The sequence below is a fragment of the Hyperolius riggenbachi genome, chromosome 5, assembly GCF_040937935.1.
Source record: "Hyperolius riggenbachi isolate aHypRig1 chromosome 5, aHypRig1.pri, whole genome shotgun sequence".
Classification (NCBI taxonomy): Eukaryota; Metazoa; Chordata; class Amphibia; order Anura; family Hyperoliidae; genus Hyperolius; species Hyperolius riggenbachi.
The window spans coordinates 26140416-26152504 of record NC_090650.1 but is presented as its reverse complement, the minus strand read 5'-3'; the positions used below and the strand labels follow the sequence as shown (position 1 = coordinate 26152504).

General features: G+C 47.7%; 1 protein-coding gene across 2 annotated transcripts in view; it reads right to left on the bottom strand.

Moving 5' to 3' along the window:
- Positions 1-12089, bottom strand: part of SETD2 (SET domain containing 2, histone lysine methyltransferase) — a 109772-nt gene that overhangs the window by 37092 nt on the left and 60591 nt on the right. For both annotated transcript variants that reach the window (XM_068235213.1, XM_068235214.1), the window contains 3 exons: positions 10226-10930; positions 5175-5220; positions 1278-1437 (listed from right to left, as the gene is read on the bottom strand). In XM_068235213.1, coding sequence (XP_068091314.1) covers positions 1278-1437; positions 5175-5220; positions 10226-10930 — 911 coding nt within the window. The remainder of the gene's footprint in view (positions 1-1277; positions 1438-5174; positions 5221-10225; positions 10931-12089) is intronic.

The following is a 12089-nucleotide window of genomic DNA, read 5'->3' as shown; positions in this document are numbered from 1 at the left end:
ACAGCCAGGCCACGATTGCAAATAAAAGACTGTCCAAAACCAGTGTGTAGACCACTGGCAGATTTGTTCGGAGATATTAAAATAAAAAATTGTATGGATAACTTAGAATTTGATGCAATAATCACCCATCAGCTGCAATCTGGCAGTGGCAGGGTGCTGGTTAGCGCTCTACCGGCAGTAGAGCGCTAACCAGGAGTCACATCCGAGTATGGCCACAGCCCTGCTAAAAGTGACATGTTGCGGTTCTCTGCTGCCATTCGGCTGTATTTTAATTGAGCCTGAATGGCGTTTGCATAGAATACTTACCCCTGCAGATTCTCACCTCGGCTCCTCCATCTTCCAAATGGCACGAACCGTGGGCAAGCGTTCTTTCTTGGCCTGAATACACTCTCCTGTAGTTACCATTCATGAGCAAAAAACTCTACTGAGCATGCCCAACGTTGGGGCTTGCACATACTCAGTAAGTGCTGGGGAGTGGAGTAGACAGGACATCAGAGCACATAAAGGTATGTACCTTCCCTGTTACCATACGTCTGTGCTTGATTTTAGTCTCTGTTCCCGCTTGAGCAAATGTAAAATGGACACTGTAAGCGCTAACTAGATGTGCTCTGTCCATTTTGCATCTGCTTGCGCTGCTGCTCTGCATCTGCCTGCTGACCGATGTGATCGACGCTCACCTGTCCCACACCCAATTGGTCCCTGTTCATTCAGCCCAGAGGCCAGCAGGAGCTCTCCATAGGCAGCATTAGGCCAATTCTCCCTAGCAACAGGGATAATTTTCATTGGTCCACTCTGAACCAATGAGAATTCTCTCTGTTGCTGAGGATTCCCATTGATGTTTTGTAGCCCAATAAGGATCCGTATGCTTCTTCCCTGCGTACAGGGAGCGAGTGGCAGAGATCGGCGGTGGGCCACGTCGCCCGGGATTATCGAGGTCTGCAAAGAAGTGCGGTCCGCTTACTGCAACGGAACCGTTGCAGAGTGACAATTGTGGGCGGCTCTTATTTATAAAATAGGAGCGGTTCACTGTCCGTTTAGTGATGAGCGGAGAACGGACAAAACATGTTAGCTCTCTGCTCTAGTGGGAACACAGCCTTACTAGTTACTTTCGAGTCAGGTGACCTTTAATTGGAGAATACCGGCCAGTGAGTGGAGATCAGAGAAGACACAGATCTAGCACAGGACAGTTAGTGATCTGGTCAGGGGTCCATAGGGCCGCCCACCTCAGATTGCAACACCCCCAGCAAATACCGCCCACCCTGCTTGCCATGACTTACTTGTCCTCGCCTCTCTTGCTGCTGCGCTCATAGAAAGAGGGCGGAGACGGCGACTGCTTGCGCTTCCTCTGGCTCTGACGCTCAGACTCCCTCTCTCGCTCCCGGGGCTGGGACTTGGGGGTCGGGTAGTTTCCTCCTGATGATTCTTTATGACGGTCATCTATAGCATGAACATGAAGGGTAGTTAGGCTTTATAAAACAGAAAGCTCATAAATGAAAAGTACACAAGAAACAGGATCTCCTGAAAGGTGAATATAAGGCAGAGTCAATAAAGAACTTTAAAGCGGATCCGAGATGAAAAACTAACTATAACAAGTAACTTTTCTATATACCGTATATACTCGCATACAAGCTGAATTTTTCAGCACAAAATATGTGCTAAAAAGTCCCCCCTTCGGCTTGTATGCGGGTCAGCTGGCTGTGCTCCCCATTCCCCTATGTCCTCGCAACATGATGTGCGCGGTAGTGAGCTGACAGACCTTTCCGAAAGCGTGCGGGATTACAGAGAAGGGATGCAGCCTCTTCTTGCCTTTGAAGTTCGGAGGATTATTGCACTCTCTCTACTCCCCCCTCCCTCCCCCCTGTGATGTAGTCGGGGAAACTCCTCTCTGCAAGGCTGAGCTGCTAGGAGTCAGACTCGGGACATGTGCTGTGTGTGACAGGCAGACGCTCACTGAGATTATGCTCAGCGCTGAATACGGCCATGGCTGCAACTCCCTATCAGTGTTTCTGACATGGTAGTGAGTTACAGCCACAGCCGTATGCAGCGCTGACAGGGGCGTAGCAATAGGGGTTGCAGAGGTTGCGACCGCATCGGGGCCCTTGGGCCAGAGGGGCCCCAAAGGGCCTTACCTCAACTACAGTTTTAGCTCACTATCGGTCCTGTGCTCATAATAATCACTTCTATAGATACTGGTAATCATTAACAAACTGTTTCCCATCCCCTTCTTGCACCTCTGACACTGTGGTTGCCATTGGCAGATTGTGGTGCGCCGTATCAATTGTTATGTATAGAGTGCTTGGGGGGCCCCATTGCAAAACTTGCATCGGGGCCCACAGCTCCTTAGCTACGCCACTGAGCGCTGAGTATAATCTCAGTGAGCGTCTGCCTGTCACACAAAGCACATGTCCCGAGTCTGGTTCCTAACAGCTCAGCCTTGCAGAGAGGAGATACAGCAATAAAAAAAAACACAAGAAACAGACTTTTCTCGGCCACATCGTAGGGGGGAGGGAGGGGGAAGTAGAGGGAGTGAATTCTAGGGAACTTCAAAGGCATTTATGGCAGGCAGGGGCTGCATGAATTTTTCCCAGCAGGGGGGGAGGGAGTTGAGTGAAACACTGTGACGATCTTCTACAGACTACATCTCCCTGCATGCTTTGCTGACCCTGCACATGCTCAGTACAATACAAGATGACAGGAAAGCAGCATGTGAAATGCAAAGGAGAAGATGTGGGGTGTGTGTCTCTAGGGCTAAGCAGTTATATTTCCTGCCTGCAGCTTTGCAGTTCCAGGGGAAGTTCTCAGTGCCCTGGTGAGTCCAGCTTCACTTAATCATACTTTGGAGTAAATTCCCTTATAGCAGAACTCACTAGACAATCAGCAACAGTCATTTGACAGTCCAAATTCCAGGGTGTGAAAGATCTGTATTTGGCAATGCCCCTAATTTTCAGTTGGATTTGTATCAAGAAGAGGCTGGCCACTGGGAGCTAAGCAGACGTGAGTGGCACTGACAATTAGCAGAGATGTGGGTGCACATCTGGCTATGGGGAGTGGTGCTGTCTCACACTGGGGGCCCACCTGGCTATTTATACTAGAAGGGGCTATACTGGGGAGGGGAGTGATACTGGGGAGCGGGGTGATACTGGGGAGGGGGCTTATATGGGGGTCAACCACTTTTTCCTGATTTCTGAAGGAAAAGTGGGTACCTCGGCTTATATGCGGGTCGGCTTATATGCGAGTATATACGGTATCTTCTCTAAAGTTTAGATCATTTACACAGCAAATCTAGCTGCAAACAGCTTTAATAGAAAATGATTATTTCTTCCTGTGATGACAGCAGCCATGTTTGTAAACATTACACAGAGGCAGGCTTATCTGCATCTTGAGCAAAAAAAACCCTTAGTGTTCTCCCCAGGCTCTTTTAGCTGGGTGCTCCACCCGGCTAGTTTTGGTGAGCACTCGGCTGTCATCAGCTCACCTCCTCTTATGCTGTAAGCAGAGATGCTCAAAGAAACACCGGCCCTGCATTCTCTCATATCTCCCCACCCGGCTACTTTTTTATGCCACCCGGCTGGAAAAAAATTCTGGGGAGAACACTGACCCTAATCCCCCCTCCTCCTCCCTTCTCCCCTCTGCCTCTGAAATCTCTGGCTAGTAATACCCCCCCCCTCCTCCTGCCCAGACTGAGCTCCCATAAGCCCTTGCTACTGTCTGAGGCCTGAAACACACCAGAGGAGTTTTTCTGAGCGTTTTGAGTTTTTAAATCTGCTGCTAATGTTATCTTATGTGTCTGTGCACACTGGAGCAATGAGGTTTTGTAAAAAACCCCATAGCATTACATTGGGAAGAGGTTTTGAAACCTCTAAAAGCTCTTCCCAATGTAATGCTATGGGTTTTTTTACAAAACCTCATTGCTCCAGTGTGCACAGACACATAGGATAACATTAGCAGCAGATTTAAAAACTCAAAACGCTCAGAAAAACTCCTTTGGTGTGTTTCAGGCCTGATAGTGCCTTGGCTATCTGAAAACCTGTGGGTGTGGCTTGTTTAGTTTATAGGGAATTAGAGTATTAAAACAAAAACTAAAAAGTATTTGGCTTGAGGAATGTCCTAAAAAAACAATAGGAAAGGAACTCAATTATGCAATGTGTAAAAGTTCACCTCGGATCCACTTTAATAGTAATAAAGAGTACAAAAATAAAAGATGAATGTACTCTTCTCTTTTTAGGTACTACCCCCCCCCCCCCCCCCCCAGCAGTGCTCAAACATCAAACACAGAGGGAAGCGTGGCCACACAGCTGAAGAGGGTCCAAGCAGGCAGCAAAGGAGTCTAGGATTGGGGGAGCCTCTGGAATATCCAGGGCGCCGGCGTCCCCCCCCAACACACACACACATACCCCACACACAGACACACACACATACCCCACACACAGACACACCGACACACACACCGACACACACACACCCACACCCACCCACACCCACACACCCAGACACCGACACCCAGACACCGACACCCAGACACCGACACACAGACACCGACACACAGACACCGACACACAGACACCGACACACAGACACCGACACACAGACACCGACACACAGACACCGACACACAGACACCGACACACAGACACCGACACACAGACACCGACACACAGACACCGACACACCGACACACAGACACCGACACACAGACACCGACACACAGACACCGACACACAGACACCGACACACAGACACCGACACACAGACACCGACACACAGACACCGACACACAGACACCGACACACAGACACCGACAGACACACCGACAGACACACCGACAGACACACCGACAGACACACCGACAGACACACACCGACAGACACACACCGACAGAGACACAGACACACAGAGACACACACAGAGACACACACAGAGACACACACAGAGACACACACAGAGACACACACAGAGACACACACAGAGACACACACAGAGACACACACAGAGACACACACAGAGACACACACAGAGACACACACAGAGACACACACAGAGACACACACAGAGACACACACAGAGACACACACAGAGACACACACAATTTTTTTGTTGAGTGTTAAGTTTTAAAAGTTACAAAACATCGATTTATTTCAGGAAAATAATCTAGTGGAGCAGAACAGAGTACGTACGGTTTTCCTTCTCTGCTGGGGTCTTCTTTGGAATCCGATAGACTTCCTAGAGGGAAAGATCACAGGAACATAGGATGATATAGATATGTGTCCAAAATAAATACTTTCAAATGACTAGGAACGCCGGGCAAGAATTATTTGGAGCTTCAGATTGGCAGGAAAGTGTTGTATGTGACTGATGTAGCACACAATTCTACTTGCAGGAACAGTGTCCTCACACTGTCATCCCTTATTACGGAACAGTCATTTCTCTACTACACAGCAGTAAAACAAGCCTCTATTCCAAACTCTTTCCTCAGTCCTCATGCAAGAGATATTTATAATTACCTGCGCTGTCTCTCTCTCCACCCCCCCCCCCCCCCCCCCATCCAAAGTTGTCCCCAGAGACCCCAAATCAGTTGCCTTCCGGCAAGGTACAGGAGGACCCAGGCATTTTTATTTTCAGGCTGGATATTCTCTTTAAGTGTGCTAATCATCTATATAGGGATGATCAATGAGATGCAAATATTTCCGAGTTCCTTTTTTATTTATTTTTTATTTATTTTAGTATTTATATAGCGCCAACCTATTACTCAGCGCTGTACAGTGTATATTGGCCTCAATTCACTAAGCCTATCTCCTGTCTTTAATAACGTTTCTAGAGTTGTTACCATGGTGTTGAGACCTGTTGTATTCAGGAAACATTTTACCTCAGACAAACCTAAAGTTAACTCTGGAGTGTTGTGTGTGAGCCAGCCCTGAGCTCTAAAGCTTGGGGTGACCCATGTTTCACTCCTTTCTCATGTGGTGACCCCAAGTTAATGGGCATGTAGCAGAACGCAATGGATGTTAAGGTAAGTGCCTGTTTTTAATATTGGGAGGCTGGAGCGGACGGCTCCCCTCGGCGCTGGCCACGCTTGGGGGGGGTGATGCTGTGGTTCCCAGGTGGTGAGAGTGCCTGGGACCCCGCAGTCCCCCGGTTGTATGGGGGCATTGGGAAGCCTCCCCGTGGCGATCCTGGATAGTGCTAATGTGGCATGAACTAATTCCCGCAGGGCGACCGCTTTGCGGTATTCGTTTTTTGACCCTGCATAGTTTGGCGTGCGAAAGCAAATGCATATTTGCATGAGCATTGCCTCATGAATAGCCAATTGAACCAGATTTGCAGAGCAAGACTTGCTAGGGTTAAAACTTGGTGTTAGAGCACACATACATTTTCCTCAGGTAAGCATCTAAAGTTAACTCTGTCTTTAAGTTAACACTCCAATCCTTAAAATAACTCCAGCGTTAAAGACAGGCTGTTAATTAACTGCGTGTGAAAATAACTACAGAGGAGGTAACTTAACTACAGAGAAGGTAAATTAACTACAGAGGAGGTAACGTAAGGAATGAAGAGATAAGATAACTTACTGTGTGGAGGTAAGTTTTCTCTTGCCTTATCTCCAGCATGATCTTAGTGAATTGAGGCCTTTGGCCTGTCTTTAACGCTGGAGTTATTTTAAGGATTGGAGTGTTAACTTAAAGACAGAAGAGTTAACTTTAGGTTTGCCTGAGGTAAAATGTTTCCTGAATACTACAGGTCTCATCACCATGGTAACAACTCTAGAAACGTTATTAAAGACAGGAGATAAGATTCGAACCGGGGACCCAGCGCTGCAAGGCAAGAACACCAACTACTACGCCACCGTGCTGCCTGAGTCCATGCAGTATTCTGTACATTTTTATGCAAATATATGCAGCTTGAAAAGGGACCAATCAATTTAAACCTTGGTGGGATTTGATTGGTCCATTTTCAATCTACATTTGCATAACAATGTACAGACTAATGCATGAACTCAGAAAAAATTTGCATCATTGATACTGTACATGTATACTACATGTATACTGCATAATTAATGACACAAAGTTCTATAAATGATTAAGTTCTATAAGGTTGGCGCATTAAATCCCTAAACCGACCTTTTACGAACACACTGCTATTTTTTTCAGTTCTGGCAAAACCAACGTGCGTGTATCCAAGATATTATATCTTTATCATCAAGTTGTCAGAACAGCTTTGCGTAGGCAAGTAAAATGCATGCTGCCCCACAAAAAGCTCACACAGTTTACAGATGTCCCTTAAAGAGAAGCCGAGGCGGGGTTCTTACATCGCAATCCCCATACAAAGGCTGGGTCTCCCTATAGAGCCCAGCCTCTGTTGCCATTTAGCTTCCCCCAAAGCCCCCCCCCCCCCCCCCCCCTGCGAGACCCCATAAAACACAGCCGCGCTGTGCGGCTGTGTTTACCTCACTAATGTCAGTCTCCGCTCTGGCCTGCCTCCTGAATCGCTCCGATCCCCGCCCACGTCCCTTCCCGCCAATCAGCGGCGAGGGAAGGGACGTGGGCGGGGACCGGAGCAATTCAGGAGGCGGGGGAGCGGCGAGACTGGCATTAGTGAGATAAACACAGTGCACTGCGACATGCTGCGTGTCGACAGCACGGCTGTGATTAATGGGGTCCCTCAGCGCGCAGGGGGGGCTTTGTAGGAAGCTACATAGCAACAGAGGCTGGGCTCTATAGGCAGACCCAGCCTCTGTATGGCGATTGCGATGTAAGAATCCCGCCTCGGGTTCTCTTTAAGGTGGTCGATTTGCCATCAGATCGACCAACAAATAGATCCCTCTCTGATCGAATCTGATCAGAGAGGGATCGTACGGCTGCCTTTACTGCAAACAGATTGTGAATCGATTTCAGCATGAAATCGATTCACCATCTGCAGAGCTGCCGCTACCGCCGCCCCCCCTGCATACATTACCTGATCCGGCCGGCGCGAGTCCCCCGGTCTACGCCGGTTTCTTCTGCTCCAGCTTCACTGAACTTCCTGCCGGGGGAAGTTTAAACAGTAGAGGGCGCTCTACTGTTTAAACTTCCTGAAGGGACAGGAAGTGAAGCCAGCCGGAACCCAGCGCGGAGAAGAAGACAGCGGAGACCTGGGGACTAGCGCCGGCGGAGCAGGTAATGTATTGCCGCTAGCGTTGGTCATTCAAACGCCGCTATCGACGCATTCCCGATCTGCTGGTGATCGAGCAAAATCTTCCGCACGGACAGCTCGACGGGAACGATTGATTTCAGACGGAAATAGATTGTTCTGTCAGCATTTGCGCAACAATTTCACAGCATATTCGATCACAGTGATCGAATCTGCTGTATATCGGTGGGAAAATAGTTAGGTGTATGGGCCCTTTTAGGGGGAAGGTTCGTTTGATAAGCTTTAAAACTGTAGTAAACGTTTGGTCAAATGTATAAAACATGCCAATCTAGCTGGCCGATGTAGCTCCAAAATCGAGCAATAATTTGGTATGCATTCACAATGTAGCTATATGGACCAAGCCAATTTTCACAATTCTGCTATGCCTTTTCTTAAAGAGAACCAGAGATGAAGCAACCTCATGTATTTTACCTTATAAATCAGTGGGAACATGACAGTAAACACCTAATCTGCTCTTTGTTACATTGTTCTCTGTTTAATTTGCCTGTTATCACCTCTAAGATAAGAATCCCGACTAAGCAGTCGGTCTGGCTTTGCTACAGAATAATTATAGCTGAGACTGTGTTCTCTTTGGTGTTTTCAAGTCCAAGCCTGCCCCCTGCTGGCTTTGCTCAGGAATCATTATAGCTGAGTCATTATAGCAAAGCCAGACTCAATGCTCAGTCCGGGATTCTTATCTCAGCTAGATAACAGACACTTTTAGCAGTGAGGATGGAACAGAGAGCATGGTAAATGTTTTCTCTAATGTTCCCACTGATTTCTATGGTAAAATACACAAGGGTGCTTCGTCTCTGGTTCACTTTAAGTTAATAGATCTTGAGCAATTTTTAGTCTACCCAAACATATTTAGTCTTGTTTTTTTCAGGACAAATAGGGCTTTCTTTTGAGATCATTTAATTATAGTGAATCTGAAATTTTCTTCTGTTTTTAAGAGATGATATACTTAAAAAAAAGAAAAAAAAACCCTGACTTTTCTGACTGTTTCAACCAAAAATATGTAAATATCTCAAACTGTAGCAGTAAAACTTTCAGAAACAGATTGATCCATGTTTTCGAAGCAGAGATGTCAAAATGATGTAGATTATTTATTCGGTACACTGCAGGGGTGCTAAATAGAGGTGGAAATTAGGATTTTAAGCGATAATTATGCAATCCCAGTGATCAGGAGCCAATCAAAAAATGACTCATTCATTCCAGAAGGTGTCAGCTGTCATAGTACATATGGATGCTGGAGTAACAATCTACAATATGTCAAACTAGCATTCATAGGCAGGACGTACATTTTAATATGCATGGTCCTAAAGTGGTTAAAACATATAAAATAGATTAACAAAATCCTTTTAGTACACAAACCTTATGAAAGTATCTACCAGGGGTGTTGAGTAGAAGTCAAGGAGTTGGAGCAATTTTGAGTTGGTGGTTTCAATAAACTGAGGAGTCGGATTTTTGTACCAACTCCACAGCCCTGGTATCTACGCTATAAAGTTTTCTTTAAAGGGACACTTAAGTCAAACAAAAAAAATGAGTTTTACTCACCTAGGGCTTCCAATAGCCCCCTGCAGCTGGCCGGTGCCCTCGCCGTCTCCCTCCGATCCTCCTGGCCCCGCCGGCAGCCACTTCCTGTTTTGGTGACAGGAGTTGACAGGCTGGGGACGCGAGTGATTCTTCGCGTTCCCAGACACATTAGCACCCTCTATGCTGCTATGTGGTATATGATATATACTATAGCAGCATAGATGGCGCTATTGTGGCCAGGAACGCGAAGAATCACTCGCGTCCCCAGCCTGTCAGCTCCTGTCACCGAAACAGGAAGTGGCTGCCGGCGGGGCCAGGAGGATCGGAGGGAGACGGCGAGGGCACCGGACAGCTGCAGGGGGCTATTGGAAGCCCCAGGTGAGTAAAACTCATTTTTTTTGTTTGACTTAAGTGTCCCTTTAAATTTAACGGAGTCAGGGCAATGATTGGCTGCTATCGGAGAATACTCAGCGGATTGGAGCTGTAATAACCCAGCAGGGCAGAAGGTCAGAAGGTCAAGGTTTCTTACCCGCAAATCCTTCCAGCCATCGAGGAGTTTAGACGCCAGATCACTCATGTCAATCATCTTGTCTGGCTGCTCCTGGCTCCTCTCGCTCTCCACATCGGAGATGCCCTCCTCCTCATCCTGAGATGGGGTCTCCACTGCAGAGGCCTCTTCCACCTTCAGGCTGCTGGGGTCCTTGGGTTCTGCGTCGGGGACCTCTGGTCCAGCTGAAGAGTCCTTACTCCCTTCTGTGGGAGGCTCCTCCTCAGTCTTGATGGCGGGTGCTGGTTGGTCTTCTGTGATTGGTGCCGTTTGTGGGACCTCCTCCCCCTTTATCTCCTCCTTCAGTTTCTCCCCTTCTTTTGGTTCATCGATGGTCGGCGTTTCTGGTTTTACCGTCACCTCTTTGATCTCCACTTCGCTGGTGGGGTCTGAAGCGGCGCTGTCCATGCTGTTCTCGCTGACGATTTTCAGGCGGCGCAGGACCAGCTTCTTGGGCGTCTCGCCTTCTATCTCTATGCTTAGCTTGTGGGCGGGATCGGGGGTGTTGGTGGGTGTGTTGAGTGGGGTGTGCGCCCGAGAGGTGTTCTCGCTGGAGTAGCCGTCCCCCTCGCTGAAAAATGGAATGCTCATCTTGGTTTGAGCCCATCGCTGTATGATCGGCAGGATTTTACTCTCCTCCAGCATGTTTTTATTGGGGATGGGGAGGAGCTCCAGAGTTCTGATGATCTGATTGGGCAGAAGAGGAAAGAAGGCTGATAAGTTTAGTACAGGGAGACCTGAGCCTGCAGCTCTCATTGCTGAACCTCTTTCAAGAAAGCTAGGCTAGTGTATAAAGAACTGGCAATCTGCTACTAGACCACCTCTTCTCCCATCATTTTTAAAAGGAGAATGCCTCTTAAAAGGAATCTGAATTGAAAATAAACTTATGATAGGATTTGTATGTGTAGTACGGCTAAGAAATAAACCATTAGCAGCAGAGATAGGAGTCTAATATTGTTTCCAGTACAGGAAGAGTTAAGGCCTGGTTCACATTAGCGTTTTCTGTCCGGATCCGCCTGATCGGATCCGGACCGTATACTGTACAGACGGAACGTACGCTCCGCATAGCAATGCAAAGTCTATGCGGACGTTCACACGCGTACGTTCCGTACACACCGGAGCCGGACTCCGGAGGCTTTTCCAACATGCGCTATTTTTTGGGTCCGGATCATCCGGCCTACGCACCCGGACCGGATTATGACTGCACCATCCGGATATGGAAACCTATGGGGAACGGAAAGCACAGAACACACAGGATACAAACACCTGACGTTCTACCCCACTTCCTATGCGGATTCTAGCGGCCATTTCGGATGGGGACACATGGGCAGCAGTGACTAACTCTGCTGGAGCGGTTTGGCAGTATGTCGGAGGTGGAGGTGAGGCCTACAGTGGAGGACCTGATTCTACAGGTGCCCCTTCTGCAGACCCCAAGGTAATTGTTATTTTTTTTGTTTTTAAACCCCACAGATCCGGATGCATGCCTGATGCAAACGGACCGGATCCGGATCGGAACCGTACGGTTCCAATCCGGATCAGGTCCTGATACGATCCGGACCGTTTGCAAGCCAAAACGCAAGTGTGAACGGGGCCTAAGAAACTCCAGTTATCTATGCAAAAGAGCTTCTGTGAGCTCTGCCACTTACAAAGTAGCAGAGAGCTCTGTCTTCTGAAAATTATTATCTCAAGTGTGTCACTGTATTTAGTTTTTTTCTGCAGAGGAAAGTTCAAAAGTTCAATAGCCTGCTCTGTGAAATGACTGAAATCATTTAGAATGCTGAGTAGTGTGTAAATTGCAAGTATTAGAGATTGATGCATGTTACAGAAAAAAACCCCAATATAACTA